The sequence below is a fragment of the Doryrhamphus excisus genome, chromosome 1, assembly GCF_030265055.1.
Source record: "Doryrhamphus excisus isolate RoL2022-K1 chromosome 1, RoL_Dexc_1.0, whole genome shotgun sequence".
Classification (NCBI taxonomy): Eukaryota; Metazoa; Chordata; class Actinopteri; order Syngnathiformes; family Syngnathidae; genus Doryrhamphus; species Doryrhamphus excisus.
This window is the reverse complement of record NC_080466.1, coordinates 15910772-15929188: the sequence shown is the minus strand read 5'-3', so window position 1 is coordinate 15929188 and position 18417 is coordinate 15910772. Positions and strand designations below refer to the sequence as shown.

The 18417-nt window shown below is 42.4% G+C and overlaps 1 protein-coding gene across 4 annotated transcripts in view; it reads right to left on the bottom strand.

Moving 5' to 3' along the window:
- Positions 1–18417, bottom strand: part of znf827 (zinc finger protein 827) — an 87486-nt gene that overhangs the window by 43386 nt on the left and 25683 nt on the right. For all 4 annotated transcript variants that reach the window (XM_058066860.1, XM_058066773.1, XM_058066947.1 and 1 more), the window contains exons 2-4: positions 11101–12342; positions 5435–5607; positions 3778–4267 (exon numbers count right to left, since the gene is read on the bottom strand). In XM_058066860.1, the coding sequence (XP_057922843.1) occupies positions 3778–4267; positions 5435–5607; positions 11101–12342 (1905 nt within the window). The remainder of the gene's footprint in view (positions 1–3777; positions 4268–5434; positions 5608–11100; positions 12343–18417) is intronic.

The following is an 18417-nucleotide window of genomic DNA, read 5'->3' as shown; positions in this document are numbered from 1 at the left end:
TGTTGATATAGTATCGTTAGTAACGTGAGTGTTTCGGGCAAAGAACGCATATATCACTATATTGACAGTTACTATGGTACCCATTATGTCATTGGATGGTCACATCACCTTGTGCTTCGGTACGTGACAAAAATAAAATAAAAAAATAAAAATAAAAAAACAAAAACAAAAAATAAATAAAATAATTAAAAAATTTTCTGATGCATGTTCAAATGAAATAAATCCATTACCATTACAATCCAATGTACGTCAAGTTATGCAATTAAATGTAGAATCAATACAGAAAAAATAGCCTCCAGCCTCTTTGCGTGAAACATGACAAAAAAATAAAAAAACTTTTAAAAAACTTAAACTACATTAGGAAAGCAGGAAGTGAACAAATGTAACAGTTACTGATTATGTAACCCTGATGCACTCAATTGTAATCTGATGCATGTTCAAATGAAATAAAACCATTACCATTACTTTTAGACGATTTTAACATGATAAATAAAATAAAAACGCAACCCTAATGTGAAACACTAACAAATAATGATGTGCAACGACATGCAAAAAGATTGGATTGTATTGGAGTTTCCGCTGAAGACCCCGAAGCTACTAATGCCTATGGGCGTGCTCAGCGTAAGGAAACATAGCATGAACAATGTGCTCCTCGGGGAGTAAAAAAAAAAAAAAAAAAGATGAGACAACAATCATAAGAGATGTGACACCTCCCACAGTCCCCCTGCATGCCAATTACTCACACCCAGTCAAGGTCAAACTTGTTGTGCCTATGCCAGTGCAGCAGAAGATGGGGGGTATCTGGAGGGTGCCCACTGTCATGATTAAATCTGGTCCGCTGGGCGCGGGGGGAAATAAGAAGGGGGGGTGGTGCATTTCAAAGTGTCCTGGTGGCTTTCATCTTTGAATCAAAATGTGGATCATACCGGATAGCTAACGGTTGTCAGCATGCAAGGATACAAATCAAAGCGTATCACTGCAACGCTCAACGGGAAACAAAAAAAAAATGCTTATTATGTCAGGGGTCAGGAAGAGTTCACTGGCTCTTCATGCCCGGGGAACTGGATGCAACTCCCACTTTGCCTTCTCTCGCTCCCTCAGATGTCACTTCATCTGTCTCTTTTTTATATCTTTTTCACTCCCCCACCCCCCCACACCACCCCACTCAACCTCCTTCACCGGCCTTGAGGGACTGCAGCACGGAACCGGCGGTGTAAAAGCAGAAGGAATGAGCTGCTGGTGTACACACTCAATCTGGCTTGGCAGGGAGGCCAAAAGAAATAGAGTCCAGAGGTCCCGGGAGAAGCTCCCTCACCTTCCCTGGCCTGCCTGCATCATGATGGCGTGTCTCGAAGATCTGAGCCCACTTCTTCTAAGTAGCCCCTCTTTCTTTAACCCCCCCACCCCCCTCGACAAAGGAGGAACTTTTGTGATCAAAGGTGCAGTATTCATCAAGTCCATAATCATGCATGCAAGTTCAATGTCCTCAACAACAAAAAAACCTTAAAAGAATATTAGGAAAGCAGGAAGTGAACAAATGTAACAGTTACTGTTTGTAACTGTTACAAAAGTACCAGATGGAGGGGTAGGAATTAATAAGCTTTGCTTCTTCCTACTCCTTTTGGACATGTGGAACTGTGAACTGATTATGGGATGCACTCAATTGTAATCTGATGCATGTTCAAATGAAATAAAACCATTTAAAAAATTAAAATAAAATTAAAAACCAAAATATGTTTTTCAATAAATTTAAAAAATAAAATAAAAAACTAAAATTAAAATTAGGAAAGCAGGAAGTGAACAAATGTAACAGTTACTGATTGTAAAAGTATCAGATGGAGGGGTAGGATTTGATAAGCTTTGCTTCTTCCTACTCCTTTTGGACATGTGGAACTGTGAACTTGGCAGGGGGGCCAAAAGAAATAAGAGTCCAGAGGTCCCGAGAGAAGCTCCCTCACCTTCCCTGGCCTGCCTGCATCATGGCGTGTCTCTAAGATCTGAGCCCACTTCTTCTAAGTAGCCCCTCTTTCTTTAAACCCCCCCCTCGACAAAGGAGGAACTTTGTGATCAAAGGCGCGGTATTCATTAAAGTCCATAATCATGCATTCGAGTTCAATGTCCTCTCATCCTGTCTTTTTTTATATCCTCCCACATTCTCCTTGAATGATGGTCTGACTAACATGTCCGCCACTTGACACTGGACTGACATTGGAAGGAGTCATCCCGCCTCCTTTTGGGAGTAGCCGGGGCTTGATTGTGCAGTCTGGGAGGGAAGTGCAACTGGCACCCAGGGGGCATCCATTTGGAGTCGGGGGCAGCCAAGCTAGAAGGGGGTGGGGGGGGGGAGCTAACTAAGTCGGCCCAGTCCCTGCGCATCCTGCCAGGGTCATAGTATGGCGCAGAGGGTGCTAATCATTTCAAATTATAAATTCCTTTTTAATTATGAATTATGCATACATTTTTAATTAATCTAATGTTCCCAGGGTTTTTGCGTCCCGTTGTCGCTGAAGATCTCAATCTAATTACGCAGCATTAAGCTGGAGATTGGCAGCCGTAGCCTTGACCCGGCAGCTGAACCTCTGCTAACCTTTTTCCATCAATCTCGCCGTTGTCTCCCAGCTCGTCCTTTGATATTCCGCAACATGGTGAAATGCATCTAAACACAGACAGGACTTGGTATTCCATGGCAGTAATACTTCCATATCCGTACCATATATAATACTTTTATAATACTTTTTTATGCCGCAGATGACAAAGCAGTTGAGTTCAAATTGCAGTAAAAACTATTTTATTCTCAACAGGAACAGCAGCTTGTCATTAGCTGGTGTAGAGCCCCTGAATGAACCCTTTTATATCCGTTTATCATCTTTTTTTTTATATACTTTTCATAAGCCAGTGTTGAGTAGTTTCGGTCTTTTTCTATGCGCGGAATAAATGTGAAACGGAGAATTCCCAGCTGGTTTACTAACCTCTGGATGGTAGGATATGATTTGATTTCATGCAAAAAAAAATGTCGCTCTCTCTTTTGCTTATTCCGGCGCACCTTTTGCTGTCAAGGTCCCAATAATTTAGCCCATTACAGATCCAGCGACTCTACATGGAATGGTTGGTTTTAAATGTAGGTTGGCGTGGCGACGTGTGGTATTCTGCGTTCAAATCCTCTTCAGAGCTCGCTAACATATTGTACGTGGCGTCAGAAGCAGCATCACGTGACACTCGGAACAGGTCACCTTCTGCGTGATAGACCCTGAACATTGGTGAGGAACTAGAAGGGCTGGAATGGTGGGGCCCCATGGGTCAGACCCAAGAAGTGAAGGTATTTGCTCAATTTTTGCAGCTGCGCTCTAATAAGACCTGCTTACTTGTAGGCATACAGCGACTGCAGATAAGCCCGGACGTCTGTATTAGGTATTGTTGTCAGGAATAAACATTCAACATGGTTCTCATTCTATAATTTGGTTCTTTAAGATTCCCTTATCCTCTATTCAAAACCCACTTTGGTCCAGGACTCCAGCCTCGAGTGTATAAAAGGCCGGGCAAGGAAAGGAAGGGTGCTTTTTTGCAGCTGTGCTGTAATAAGACCCGCTTACTTGTAGGCATACAGAGAATGCAGATAAGCTCGGATGTCTGTATTAGGTATTGTTGTCAGGAATAAACAATCTGGTTCTCATTCTATAATTTGGTTCTTAAAGATTCCCTTATCCTCTATTCGAAACCCACTTAGAGTCCTCAGGGGGAGGATTTCTACAGAAGGAATAATTGAAAACCCGTACTAACCCGATAGCTTCATAAGCAGATCAGTGGCCGTCTTGGTAGTGATGTCCGGGCTGAAGAGGGATGCCGTGGTTGGACCACTCGGGCTAGATCGGACCCCACCGCCTATGCCGGGCAGGTCCAAAGAGTTGGCACTGCTGCCGGGACGCTCCCTGCAGATGCTGAACGGCGAGAGCACAGACAGGTCTCTCTCCAGCGGCTCCTCCTTGATGTGGACGTGATTGGCTGACGCCTCGCCCGGTGGAGACGACTGTTGCCGGAGGTCCGCATGTAACGGGGACACCTGAGTCCCCCTCATTTCCATGGAACCGGTGTCACCCATCAGGGAACCCTCGCCCTCCGTGTCGGTAGTGAGCTCCTCTTTCACCTTGACGTCAGTGCGGGGAAAGTGCTGGTGGCAGCGCATGTGAAGCTTCAGGCTGAAGTGGCGGGAGGAGGTGAAGGGGCAGAGTTCGCACTGAAACGTCTCGCCCCGGTCTTGGTGCTGATGTACCTGGAGAGAGAGGGCCAAGGTGCCAAATTAGAACACTCATCGTTATTGTAACTGCGGTGCAGGAAACGGGGAACCTCATTTGATGGCTACTATTTAGTGCAGCTGCCAGGTGACGACCTGTGAGGCGTCTTTGTCTTAAACTACACATTCTCAGATATTTGTCTTCTTGCACAGTTGTGCAGCGTTTTTCTGTCCTTGTTAGACCCAGTTTGTGACAAATGAAAATGAATCACTGAAAATGAATCAGATGATTTTCAAAGAAGGATGTACATTTTTGCATAGAGGCCTACTATCAACAACTGTCAGTCCTCTGCATCAATCTCCTGGTATGGCTGCTAATCCAAGTTCATCATTTTATAAGGCTAATAGATTATTAGAAAACCCATCAAAAAAATCTAATCTAAAACTAAAATCTCTTACCATGCTGTTAACTACTCCCTTCAGAGAGCAGCACAAACTGGGTCTAACAAGGACAGAAAAACGCCACAGAACTGTGCAAGAAGACAAATATCTGAGTATCTGTGTATGTAGCTTTAAGACAAAGACGCCTCACAGGTCGTCACCTGGCAGCTGCACTAAATAGTACCCGTCAAACACCAGCATGGTGGTCGACTGGTTAGCGCGCAGACCTCACAGCTCGAAGACCCGAGTTTGCATGTTCTCCCCGTGCATGCATGGGTTTTCTCCAGGTACTCCGGTTTCCTCCCACATTCCAAAAACATGCTAGGTTAATTGGCAACGCTGAAGAGAGCTGCGATAGGCTCAAGCACCCTCCGCGACCCTCGTGAGGATAAGCGGTAGAAAATGAATGAATGAATGAATGATGGGAAATTATAGGAAGTTGCAATATTATGAGAAATCTTCCGTACTTTCATTTTTCAGTAAGTGGCAAAAGTTCGGACACACTTTTGTTCAACCAATTAGCAACGGGCAGGGGTTGATTTCACCCATATGGTATCCACTTATGCTTTATACCCCCGGTTGGCTAGGTCCAAGAAATAGTACTTAGAATCTGTTAGCATCCGTTATTGCCAGTGGGAAAGCATGGATAGCGAGTACAGCTGTGCAGCGGTATCGGCCAAAAGAAGTCATTTCACCGCCACATGACTTTATGTGCGCTTTACAAATGTTTACTAAACGGTGACCAGAGTGCCAGGGCCATCTCACCTTCATGTGGGACTTGAGATTGTCTTTGCGAGCACAGCGGAAGGGACACAAAGGACACTGATGGCTTTTCAAGCCCGTGTGGATGACCATGTGTCTCTTCCAGTAGCTCTTGCGTTTGATGACCAGGCCGCATACAGGACACTGGAATGGTTTCCCAACGTCCTCCGGAGAACCTTGAAGGGGGACAACAACGTTCAAAAGAAGGTCAAAGCAATGAAGACACATTTCTAAAGCTAGACTCTGCTGTTTTATGCACTGGTACTGTACTACCATGTTCAAATGCCAGCTGCAAGCGATGAAAATGGTAATGCTAATGGTTTAATTTCATTTGAACATGCATCAGATTACAATTGGGTGCATCCCATAATCAGTTCACAGTTCACTTCCTGCTTTCTTAATATAGTTTAATTTTTTTATTTTATTTTTTAAATTATTTATTAATTTAAATTTTTTTACGTAAAATTAAAATTAACTAAATTATACTAGGAAAGCAGGAAGTGAACAATTTTTTTTAATTTTATTTTTTTAATGTTTTTTATTTTTATTTTTTGTTTTTTATTTTATTACATTTTTGTCACGTACGGAGGTACGAGGTGGTATGACCATCCAATGACATAATGGTTACCATAGTAAGTGTCAATATAGTGATATACTGCTTGTATTGTTTCTTGAATTCGCTCATTGCTCATCAAAAGTGATGGTAACAGTAGTTGAAATATCAGCAAGGACCAAAACTACACATATAGTACCATTAACAATTGGAGGATGACCAGTGGGTAGTATTGCGGGTAGTATTGGGTAGTATTGTGGGTAGTATTTGTGATTTTAGAAATAAGGAGTTAGTATGTTCTCTGTAGGCGGCATTATGAATTATCCTTACTGACCTTTTTTGTAGTACATTTAGCCAGTGAAGATTGCTTTTATAGTTATTAGCCCAAATTTTTGCTTTGTTCAATACTGAAATATTTCTGGCCAATTTATATTGTATAGTTGTAATATTTAATATTTGTATATATATAACTCTTAGCGTCTCGATTATCGTTGTTGGCTTTATATCCGGCATCCATTACCGTTTAATTGGTCTTATTAGAAAGAGGCATGATTGCATTACAAATTCTACACGGGGGCCCCCGTCAGGACGTCTTCATGAGTATTCCGGCGATGTTCCTCGCAAAAACATCTGGTAATCAGTGTTTGGTGAAACGACTGCGCTCAGGCATTCATTGACCTGAGGTGTAAAACCTCGAGACGGTCTATTTGCGACAATAAACTGCCATCTGCAGCCCGTGAGCTCTCAGAGCACAGCCGAGACCGCCTCACAATGCAAAGAATGAATTCTGCTTATTCGGAATGGAGGCCAACGGAGCACACAAACACATTAGTTTTATTTGCCAATACGTTTTAGGAGGAGAGTGCAGATAGAAACTATACTGACGTCATTTAACAATAACCGATACAATATTGCTGATTAAAAAAAGCGTCTTTATGGGCATCAAGCAGACAGCGGGGGGCAATAGCTTGCTGTCTAGTTTACACGGTGTCGTAACAGCTCCACTCCAAAGATATCATCATGTACAATATATCACATGGCCATGTATAAGCTATTAACACTCTACTGAGAGTATTACACAGAATACACAACTTCAATAAAGGCTTCAGAAAATTTACAGAATTAAATCAACACCTCAGGGGCACGGTGAAAATAAGAGTATTTATTGGAAGGCTTTTTGCGCAGGGTCATGTTTGATTGTGAAGGGGCTTTTCTATTTGGCTCCGTTTATCCGAGGCCGTCTTTTTCAATTGCGCTGCTTGAAAATACATATACTGGATGCAAATCAGCATCATGTTTCATGTGCGGATTTATGGCTTTAAATGAGAAAACCAAACGCCCCCGCGCTGGAAAGCTTCTTGTATATGTTAAAAAAAATGTTATGTTAAAATATTTTAATAGTCCAATTTCTACAGTCCCGTGTTTATCGCGGTTAACTTATTCCAGAACCAACCACTGCGAGTTAATTTCCATCATTCAATCCCAGCTATTGGTGGATGGCGTTGCAATGTGGTCTCTATCCCCCAGAGGGAGGCTGACATTATTGCAGCGTCCCAATGCATGGGTTGCTCAGACGCAACGCATTATGGGAAAACGTTTTCTATTTTAAACTCATTGATACATGTTTGTATGTTTATCAGGTGTATCTTTTGTGTGTTAACTTGCTGTGTGATGAGTTTAGTGTTATTTGTAAAATGACACCATGTGTCCGACTGTTATACTCTTAAATCCGGACCCGAATAAACAAAAGAAAATGGATGCATGAATGGATGATATATATAGTGACATGAAAACAAAACAACAATACACAACCCTGCAAATACACAAACACATTGTGACCTGCACATTCACCATGCTATGAAATAACATACATTTTTTAAAATTATTTGTAATATATTATTACATAACACCATATATATCATATTATATATAGTACATATTATTATATATATTATGTATAATACTATGACTTTGTTCTACATATTTTTATATTGCGGCTTTTTTCTCAAAATTATGACTCTACTCAAAATGTGAAAAATACAAAAAAAATACAACATCATTGCTTTAAAAAAAATGGTAGGCATTTTGCAAAAGTACAACCTCTTTGGTCATACGTATTACTATATACTATGACTTGGTGTTTTATACTGGGGGGGGGGGGGAATACTGATTTACGACAGATTTCTTTAATCGTCGAAACAGAACTTTCTTCTTTTTAAAATGTTTTGCCTGCTGACTTTATTCCCATAATTCTACCACTGCATGTTTTTAGTCAATTAAATTGATGAATGAATGAAATCAGCGTTGACTAAGGAAGAACTCCTGCAAAACTACTACTGCAAAACAAGATACGTACAATAAAAAGGGAGTTTAGATTGTAGCCAGCGCTATTCCTAAATGTAAAAAAAAGAAGCGGAGAAAATGACTACAACCGGTTAAATGGGCTTCATGGCGGAAGCGGTGAGGGACGACAATAAAAAAAAACAAGACATGGCAGTCAATAATCAAGGTCACATTTTTCAGTCTGGCAACCAAACAAACTACCTGCATTTTTTACAGCGCCGCTCGACCTTGACGGCTTGCCGGGTTACAGCAGACACCCCCCCCCCACCCCTACTCGTGCCGCCCCACCTCTCCTTTTTAGCATGCAGATCACACAATATTACATCGGCTGCTTCATCCGTCTGAAGTCAATTTCATCCCGCCATTTTAGATTTGGTGGGGTTGTGACACAATCCTTCAAAAGTGCCCATCCATCTCTTTGAAAACATTCCGTTCTCCCTAAAGGCTACTTAGTTAGAGCCTGCACTTTGAAGCTTGCTCTCTCCCTCCCCTTGTAGGACAGAGGAGATCTGTGTAAGCACCCTTGTTTGGGCTACATGTCGACATCACAGAGCGCACTTCCAGAATAAACTACATGCGAGCACGAGAGCGAGGAAAGAACTGAACGAGCACACATCTGTATCCAGTCAGTGGAAAAAAGGATGACGTGTTTTGGCCTGAGGTCTGCCCCACTGATCAGCCTGCTGAGGAGTCTAGTTAGTGGAGGTTGAAGCCGGGAGGAGAATCTATGGACGCTAGGGCTCCCCCCGCTGTGTGGAGTGCACACCCTCAGACCCTTTTTTTTTTTTTGGCAGCATCCCGCCGCAAACGAGCTGGTCTGGGAAGGCAGCGAGGGCTCAGTCGGGACCCCCCGTTGAGCCCTTAGAATGGTTTCTGATAGTTGAAGGCCAGCCAGCGAGGCTTTCGCTTTGCTTAAATTGAGGCTACGCATCTCGGTGCTTCATGACTAGTCGGTGAGGTGAGAGCAAAGCCATTAGAAAGTGATGAAAACATTGGAGATACTTGATTGCTCACTCAATGGCAGGCTGTCATGCTTCCTGTGTAATTATGTTTCTGACTAATACGCCGCACATGCACATGGTGGTGCTGTTATTAAACCATATATTTTTAACTCCATAAGTTAGACTCACTTGAAATTTTTCCCGCTATAACATCAGTCATGGTTTATATTCTGCAGTATTATACATATATTATACATATTATAAATGCTTATCAAGTTTGTTTTGGTTGAAATAAGCTATGGAAACAAATGTTACCAACATAAGTAGCTCTCGGCTGTTGTCATTTTGTGTAAGTAGCTTTGGCATGATAGAAGGTTGCAGAACGCTCGACTACTTTGTCATAATATTTTACTTAGTTTTTATTCACAATTTATACAAAATGTTTAGACCTATCTGTTTAATATATTACATTTTATTAAATATATTATTTTATATATTTATATATTCTGTTTTATTTATATTTTATAATATATTAAAGATATAAATATATTAAATATCTAAATATGAACATATTAAATTATTAAAAATATATTAAATATGCTTATATATTATATATAATATATCTATATACTATTTTATATATGTACTCTGCTTATATAATATAATATATCATATTATATACATAGAATATTTATTTAAGATTAAATAAATATTACAATATTTGAACATTAAATAAATATTTAATATTTGTATGTATATATATATTTATATATGTATAATATATAATAATAAATAATGTAATATATATGTATAAAATATTAAAAATATTATATAAGCAGAGTACAACTATAGCGCAACTATATCAAGTCGACTATTTGGATAGAAAAGTCAACATTTGTCTTTTAAACAGATAGGTCCAAACATTTTGCATAAATTGTGAAAAAAAACTGAGTAAAATATTATGACAAAGTAGTCGAGCGCTCCGCAACCTCTTATGATGCCAAAGCTACTTACACAAAATGAGAACGGCCGAGAGATACTTATTTTGTGTCCATACCTTATTTCAACCAAAACAAACTTAATAAGCATGTCTTGCCGGAACATGAACACAATTTTGGTATCCACAATTCATATTTTGTACAAAAACAAACAACAATTTCAGGATGCATTTGTTTCTAGTGCAGGTTGCTGTCAACTTTCAAGCACTGTTGGAGCTACAACGACTGGCATCATGGAAATTGGGCTTTATTTACAAAGCACATCTCCACTCGAAGGCAGCAAGGCAACAAGTGGTTAGCATGTAGGCCACACAGTCAGGAGATCGGGAAGACCTGGGGTTGATTCTCCGCTTGGGCATCTCTGTGTGGAGTTTGAATGTTCGTTTGTAGTCCCCACCTCTCGCCCGAAGACAGCTGGGATAGGCTCCAGCATATCAGCATAGCAAAAACATGCTAGGTTAATTGACAACTTAAATTGTCCATAGGTATGAATGTGAGTGTGAATGGTTGTTTGTCTATATGTGCCCTGTGATTGGCTGACCACCAGTCCAGGCCTCTTGCCCGAAGACAGCTGGGATAGGCTCCAGCATACCCGCAACCCTAGTGACTACAAGGGGCATAGAAAATGGATGGATGGATGGATGGATGGATGGATTGCCACTCAAACCATGAGGTCATTGTCTTTATGCTATTAAAATGGCGTTCATAGCAGCTATATTTTAATAATAATTTAAAAATCGATACACTGCAAGAGCGTATTGTTACCTCATCATGGAAAGGTAAAACTTTCTGCATCAAAATTTTGTCTTTGTCAAAATTTTACTGTTAAATTACCTGCTTGACTGCTGGGCTTGCCTCGTCCTTTGGGCGTGGAGGGCAGCAACAAGTCCAGGCCCTGGGTGGGTGTTGACGGCGTGGTGGCCTTCTGGTTCTTGTCCAGCAGGGGCTTTACATCCTCTTGGAGGACCCCTGCGGCTGCCAGCGGAGACCCCTCCTTCTTCTCAGCCAGCATATTCCCCGCCGCCCTCGCTGCCACCTCTTTGAGCAAGGCAGCGGAGGAGGTCATCGACACGAGCGAGAGAAATGAGCTTGCAGAGTTCTGGTGGTCGGCCGGCGCGGCAGACGTGGTGGACGAGGCGTGGCTCCGCTCGCTGACTTTCTTGGAAAGCGCGGCTAAGGTGGAGCTCGCAGACTGAGGGCTGAACGGAGAGTTGAAGGCATCAAAGCGCACCGCGTCGTCTCCTCGGCCGAGGGCCGGCACTGCGGACGAGGCGGAGGTGGAGGATGTTGTGGTGGCGGTGGAGGAGATGCCGTTCTTGTCTTGGAGTACCGCGTTCGCCGCCGCTTTTAACTTCTGGATGGCCGAGTCGGGGGACAGGCTGGAACCGCACGGCGTGGAGCAGCCTGTTGGCGGCCATTTATCCGCGACACCTGCCCATACGAAGCCGCCGCCGTTGCTCGGGGTGACCGAGTTTAAGTGATCAAGCGGCTCTTGTTTAATGTTGGTGACCGAGGGCGTCAACGAGGCCGGCGAGGCCGACCCGCTGTTGTTGTTGTTATTGGCCAGTTTCCGAGCAAGCGCACTTAACTGCTGAGCGTGGTGGGACGACGGGGACAGGGGCAAGGGTGACGCTAGACCTACTGGAGGTGAGTCGCCTCCTGCACCGCCCCTGGATGCTCGACTAAGGAGGTCCCCCGTGTCCAGCTTTAGCGACCCGGCCTCCAGGAGGCGCCGCAGGTTGCTGCTGAGCGGTTTCCCCAGAGCACGAGACGCCGCCTCGCCGTACAGCGACGACACCACAGACGAGACCGTGTCCTGGGGAGAGAAGGCGCCCCCGCCCAGTCCGAGAAGCTCCAAGGAGGCACGGTGGACGGGCGTGGGGCAGCCCGCCGAACTCTCGCCTCCGCAGTCGTCATGGTTGACGCCATCGGGGGACGACCCTCTCTGCAGGAAGAGCTCGTCCTTGGTGTCGCCGTAGGATGAAGACTCAGAGCGTGTGTCGGAAGCATTCCCAAACCAGCCTTCCTCCTCCACAGCGCTGCCGTCAGGCCCTCCTTCGTCATTGCTGTCCAAATCTAGACAGTAAGAGAGAGAGATCCATATTCACTTAAACGTAAACAAAATACATCCATCCATTTTCCTCCGCTTATCCGGGTCCGGGTCACGGGAGTAGCAGTCTTAGTAGGGAAGCCCAGACTTCTTAGTAGGGAAGCCCAGACTTCTTAGTAGGGAAGCCCAGACTTCTTAGTAGGGAAGCCCAGACTTGCCAGTCCCCAACCACCTCCTCTAGCTCATAACAAGAGCTACACACAAGAGACATAATCCAGCGTGTCCTAGGTCTGCCCCGGGGCCTTTTCCCGGCTGGGCATGCCCAGAACACCTCACCAGGGAGGCTTCCGGGAGGCATCCGAACTAGACAAAATACAGATATACCGAAAGTACCTCGGCAGGATTGACTGATCTGAAGGTGTGTAGCCGCATAGACACGATGGGTGCTGCTGTTTTGGATAGCAACTAGGTGAGCAGCAACGTAATGCTAGGCTTAGCGGTTAACTCTTTAATGTCGTTTTTATGAACTGAAATCAAGTGAACAGAGTTGACCCTGCAGTTTTCCTGCATCGGTGGTAATTAAGGATCGGCCGGCATATCGGTCGATCGCGGTATACCGGAAACACGGCCCACACAAGGTATAAGTCGCACAAGGCCAAAAATGCATAATTAGTTAGAAAAAAACATACATAAGTCGCACTGGAGTATAAGTCGCACAAGGCCAAAAATGCACAATTAGGTAGTAAAAAAACATACATAAGTCGCAGTGGAGTATAAGTCGCACAAGGCCAAAAATGCATAATTAGGTAGTAAAAAACATACATAAGTCGCAATGGAGTATAAGTCGCACAAGGCCAAAAATGCATAATTAGGTCGTAAAAAACATACATAAGTCGCACTGGAGTATAAGTCGCACAAGGCCAAAAATGCATAATTAGGTCGTAAAAAACATACATAAGTCGCACTGGAGTATAAGTCGCACAAGGCCAAAAATGCATAATAAGGCAGTAAAAAACATACATAAGTCGCACTGGAGTATAAGTCGCACAAGGCCAAAAATGCATAATTAGGGAGAGAAAAACATACATGAGTCGCACAAGGCCAAAAATGCATAATTAGGTCGTAAAAAAACATACATAAGTCGCACTGGAGTATAAGTCGCACAAGGCCAAAAATGCATAATTAGGTAGTAAAAAACATACATAAGTCGCACTGGAGTATAAGTCGCACAAGGCCAAAAATGCATAATTAGGTAGTAAAAAACATACATAAGTCGCACTGGAGTATAAGTCGCACAAGGCCAAAAATGCATAATTAGGTAGAAAAAACATACGTAAGTCGCACTGGAGTATAAGTTGCACAAGGCCAAAAATGCATAATTAGGTAGTAAAAAACATACATAAGTCGCACTGGAGTATAAGTCATACCAGTTGCCGCAATGTCCACAGGGTTCTGTACAAAAGTCACAGGGCCGAATCTCCTGTTACAGCTCCGATTTGTAGCAATATTGCGGGATCTCTGTGTGAAAGAAGCTATTTACAAAGACTATTTGATGCTCAAAATGAACACCATTAACATTTTTGTCCATTGTGAACAGTCACAATTACCACAATAAATCAAAATAGAAGTACTCCAGAAAGCACTAAAAGCACTTACAAAGCAAATTGGTATTACTTCTATCTAGTAGCTGCTCTCTCAGAGAAGATGTTGGGAGTAATTTTGATTTCTCAGTGCCCCCCCCCCTCCCCTTTTTTTTTTTTAATAACCATATTTTCCCACCCTTGGTCTATGGGAGTTGAGTAAAAGCGTTGCCATGACAACGCATCCTTCTGGGAGGCTAGACAGCAAAGATTAGGGTAATGGAGGTTATGGAACCTGATTAATATTCATGAGCCCGCAGATACCAACGGGGGAGCCAATAAGGATCGGGTTAAGGTCAGCAAGGGTCATTAATATACACTTCATGTATCAATATTCATAAGCAAAATATTACAGCTTGCCAGACAAGGGCGAACAAAGAAAAGTGAATATTCCTGATACATATTAACAAACCGCCACACGAGGAAGTCAAGAGTGGCGCCTGGGTGGAACCTGGTGTCAAAACCGACTTTTCCTCCACTCTAGGTGACTCTTTTAAAGATCTTATTAAAAGACAAAAACAACGGATGCTAGAATCCCTCCGCATTTTTACCTTTGCAGCGCTAACAGCGGCCTGGTGGCTTTGCTTTGTGTTTACAATCAGAGGCAAAACAGTTGCCAGGAAACCGAGGCCGGCAGCCGGTCGGGATCATTAGAGTTGACTCACATCTGGCCCGCGACGGCTGACCGTGATCATCAAAAAAGGTGACCACAATCACAAACCCGCCATGACCGCTAACCCCCACCTTCCCCTGCAATGTGATATGAAACGGGTTCCAAAAGAACTGGACCATAATTCAACATCCCATGCAGACTTCGGTTGTACTTCTTTACTATATACTGGCTATAAACAATATCTTTTTGATCTTTTTGAAAAAAATACTGTTATGTATCTTACACAAGTGTCATATATCAATATTCATGTCTAAACAATTGGTATTACCCTCCATGAACACTGGAAAGACCCCAAATGTGGTACAAGGAATCATCATGTAGAGGGCCCTATGATTTGCGCAATAATATAAAATAATATAAAAATAAAATAAAAAAAAATTAAATTAATAAAATAAAATAAAAAAAATAATAAAAATATATATTAGGAAGACATGATGTGATATATATATCACTATATTGACACTTACTATGGTACCCATTATGTCATCGGATGCTCATATCACCTCGTAATTCGGTACGTGACAAAAAATAGAAAAATAAGAAAAAATTAAAAAACTAAAAAAATGTAATAAAAATTAATAAAATAAATTCATAAATAAAAGAAATTTTCTAAATACAAGGATGAAGAGTCTTGAACCAGTCATGATGTGCTATATATATCACTATATTGACACTTACTATGGTACCCATTATGTCATATCACCTCGTACTTCGGTATGTGACAAAAAAAAATGATTAATAAAATAAATTACAAAATAAAAACTTAAATTATATTAAGAAAGCAGGAAGTGAACAAATGTATTAGATGTAACAAAAAAATAAATAAATAACAAAAAACGTCGGCACGGCATGGAAATTCACTTATCATGGTCTGGAACCAATTAACCGTGCTAAACGAGGGGTTACTGTACATGGTATACCAAGGCCATTTTGCAACCCGAGCAGGGTTGGCTTGAACCAAAGAAAGACCAGTGAGTGAAAGAGCCAATGTGAGTCATGCAGGGCATGGGCTTGACCCATTTCCATGTGACATGCGGAAAAAAAAAAGTAAGTGAGAGCCACTAATGGCTCTAATGTGGTTAGTGTCAATTCACTAGCTTGCTGACCCAAGGTCTGCTGCTTTGAGGGTGAACCTCCGTCTTGAACCTCGGGGCTAGACGCAAGTTGAATACTGTGCCTTTTCTGCTTTAGCAACAACAACACTACGTGGTGCTTTGTCTCATCACAGGTGAGCCACCATGTGGGTCCAGTGACATTTCACGGGGTCAAGTAAAGGCTCCAAGTGGGGCATAGAGTTGTGGACACATCGCTGACATCCGATCTCACTCGGGTCCAAATGAGATCTGTCAAGACAGCAACGTCATGCTTCAAACATACGGCTGTTATGGGGGCCATATTTTCTAAATGTTAAGGAACATTCACTTATATGTATACCATATTTTCTGCACTATAAGTCGCTCCGGAGTATAAGTCGCACAAGGCCAAAAATACACAATTAGGTAGAAAAAAACATACATAAGTCACAGTGGAGTATAAGTCCCACAAGGCCAAAAATGCATAATTGGGTAGAAAAAAACATACATAAGTCGCACTGGAGTATAAGTCGCACAAGGCCAAAAATGCATAATTAGGTAGAAAAAACATACATAAGTCGCACTGGCGTATATGTCGCACAAGGCCAAAAATGCATAATTAGGTCGAAAAAAACATACATAAGTCGCACTGGAGTATAAGTCGCACAAGGCCAAAAATGCATAATTAGGGAGAGAAAAACATATATAAGTTGCACTGGAGTATAAGTCGCACAAGGCCAAAAATGCATAATTGGGTAGAAAAAAACATACATAAGTCGCACTGGAGTATAAGTCGCACAAGGCCAAAAATGCATAATTGGGTAGGAAAAAAAACACACATAAGTCACACTGGAGTATAAGTCGCACAAGGCCAAAAATGCACAATTAGGGAGAAAAAAAACATACATAAGTCGCACTGGAGTATAAGTCGCACAAGGCCAAAAATGCATAATTAGGTAGTAAAAAACATACATAAGTCGCACTGGAGTATAAGTCGCACAAGGCCAAAAATGCATAATTAGGTAGAAAAAAACATACATAAGTCGCACTGGAGTACAAGTCGCACAAGGCCAAAAATGCATAATTAGGTAGAAAAAAAACATACATAAGTCGCACTGGAGTATAAGTCGCACAAGGCCAAAAATGCATAATTAGGGAGAGAAAAACATACATAAGTTGCACTGGAGTATAAGTCGCACAAGGCCAAAAATGCATAATTATGTAGTAAAAAACATACATAAGTCGCACTGGAGTATAAGTCACACAAGGCCAAAAATGCATAATTGGGTAGAAAAAAAACATACATAAGTCGCACTGGAGTATAAGTCTCATTTTTTGCGTGTAATTTATTTTACAAACTTGACCAAAACAGACATTACGTCCTCTTGGAAGGCAAGTTCTAACAATAAAAGAATATATAAAAAAATTCATACAAAAATATATATACAAAATTTATACAAAAAATATAACTCTTATGAGCTATTTCTGTTGTCATCGTTATACAACTGCTTAGCCTCCGGTACAGTGGCTAGCTCGGCAACAGTAACTGCAAGCCCGCCCCCTCCCTTACTCCAGTGATGGAGCCGGGGCGCTACGGGCCGAGGCGGCGAGCGTCTGCTACTGAAAGGGGAAGCATTTAGCAGCGTAATGCATGTTGAGACAAACAGCTGCAGGGCGCGCAGCAGTCTGGGCGCGTTATCACACACGCAAGTGATTCAGTGGTGCGGTGGCCAGGAATGTTCTCTGTGGGTCACACGGACGTAGAACTCCGGCACATTATAGACAAAGAGGGAGCCGTATGGAGTCAGAGTGCAAAGCCAGGCCGCACAAATAGCGGGCCAATAAAGGTAGACCGTACAGTCCACTGTGGTGCCAGAGTGATGTTGGCTGTATTAACCTTTCACAAGTAAAGCGGCAGGGAGTCAAACCCTGTAAATACAGTAAAAAACACTTGGATGTTACATCGCCGTACCGCATTATCAACACTAGCCACGTATACATGGACCCAAATATTCCAATTCCATTCGGGTTATTTGCTCAAACAAAAAGAATCTAACCTTTGTATACACCTCATTCCCAAAGAAAAGTGCCAATCTGAAATGAATATATAATCGGAATCACAGGGGTGGAATATTCCTTTCCCCAATCCGATTAAGGTATCTTGTACCCGCTCATACTCCGGTTTCCTCCCACATTCCAAAAAACATGCTAGGTTAACTGGCGACTCCAAATTGTCCATGGGTATGAATGTGAGGGTGAATGGTTGTTTGTCTATATGTACCCTGTGATTGGCTGGCCACCAGTCCAGGGTGTTCCCCTGCCTCTCGCCCAAAGACAGCTGGGATAGGCTCCAGCACCTCCGCAACCCTTGTGAGGATAAGCGGTAGAAAATGAATGAATGATGTTTGGTTGTTTTGCAAATTTGGAGTGGTCAGACCGGAGCAGGAGGGGATGGAAAAGAAGAAAAAAGACAAAGGAATGCGTTTTTAGACAAAATGTCTAAGCAACGATGCCACAACGATGCTACTCCCGTTTTCTCCCACATTCCAAAAACATGCTAGGTTAATTAGCAACTCCAAATTGTTCATAGGTATGAATGTGAGTGTGAATGGTTGTTTGTCTATATGTGCCCTGTGATTGGCTGGCCACCAATCCAGGGTGTACCCCGCCTCTCACCCGAAGACAGCTGGGATAGGCTCCAGCACTCTCCGCGAC